This window comes from Myotis davidii, unplaced genomic scaffold (assembly GCF_000327345.1).
Source record: "Myotis davidii unplaced genomic scaffold, ASM32734v1 scaffold673, whole genome shotgun sequence".
Classification (NCBI taxonomy): domain Eukaryota; kingdom Metazoa; phylum Chordata; class Mammalia; order Chiroptera; family Vespertilionidae; genus Myotis; species Myotis davidii.
Genome location: NW_006286677.1, coordinates 2236383 through 2237232, shown reverse-complemented (window position 1 = coordinate 2237232; position 850 = coordinate 2236383). Strand labels below are relative to the sequence as shown.

Here is an 850-nt window from a genome sequence, read left to right as displayed (position 1 = left end):
GCACAAGCTCCTGATCTGCATCATCAAGTGTGGGGCATGCACCAGAAAAACTGACTAAGAGTGGCTTCTTCTTTAACTTGGGCAAGTCACACACAACCTCTGAGCCTCTCATTCCCTTCCCTTCCTAGAACAAAAAAGCGTATCTGAAAAATTATCAGTCCTTACTGTCATTATACTCCTCACTCCTTTACAATATCCCGAGGGAGGAAAACTTTCTCCTTAACCTTCTACTAAAAACTAAAATTAAGAGGATCCTATGAACACATCAGGCAGACAACAGGACGACGGAAAGTTCAGCAAAACGTAACGAGGTTGACAGGAAAGTATCTCAGGTAGTGCGAGTTAGCATCTTTGTTAGTCAAACCCTAGTAGGAGTAATTTAGTGCTCTTCATCAGATGAAAGGCCTTCGATTTCATCTCTGTCTCCCCCAATTGCCATCCAGAAGGCTTTGGCAACCTGTGTCGAGAGAAACATGCAACACATTTTAGTCAACAGCTAAATTTCAGCTCATTTCATGTCACACTTTGATTAAGACCTAAAATTCTATACCTTGCCCTCCAACCCTCTGGCAACATATATTAAAACAATTGAATATTCAGACCCAGGACTTCCACTTCTAGAAATTTCCACTCAAGATATAATCAGAGTTGTGTACTATGGTGATGGGTTAGGATATGCAGAGCTTCACTCTTTATAGAAGCAAAAATTGCACATGACCTGTCCAAAAGTGCACTGGGTAAATAATGACACATTCATACAACACATACCATAAACCATATACATTTCCTGCTAAGAACATGTGTTGCATTGGTAATAACAAACTAAAACAAAATAACTGCATTTTCTAGC

At 39.9% G+C, this 850-nt stretch overlaps 1 protein-coding gene across 1 annotated transcript in view; it reads right to left on the bottom strand.

Moving 5' to 3' along the window:
- Positions 1 to 6: 6 nt before the first annotated feature.
- Positions 7 to 850, bottom strand: part of AAGAB (alpha- and gamma-adaptin binding protein) — a 54699-nt gene continuing 53855 nt past the window's right edge. Inside the window, exon 10 of the mRNA XM_006758396.1 lies at positions 7 to 457. Within this exon, the coding sequence (XP_006758459.1) occupies positions 380 to 457 (78 nt within the window). The 3' untranslated portion in view covers positions 7 to 379. The remainder of the gene's footprint in view (positions 458 to 850) is intronic.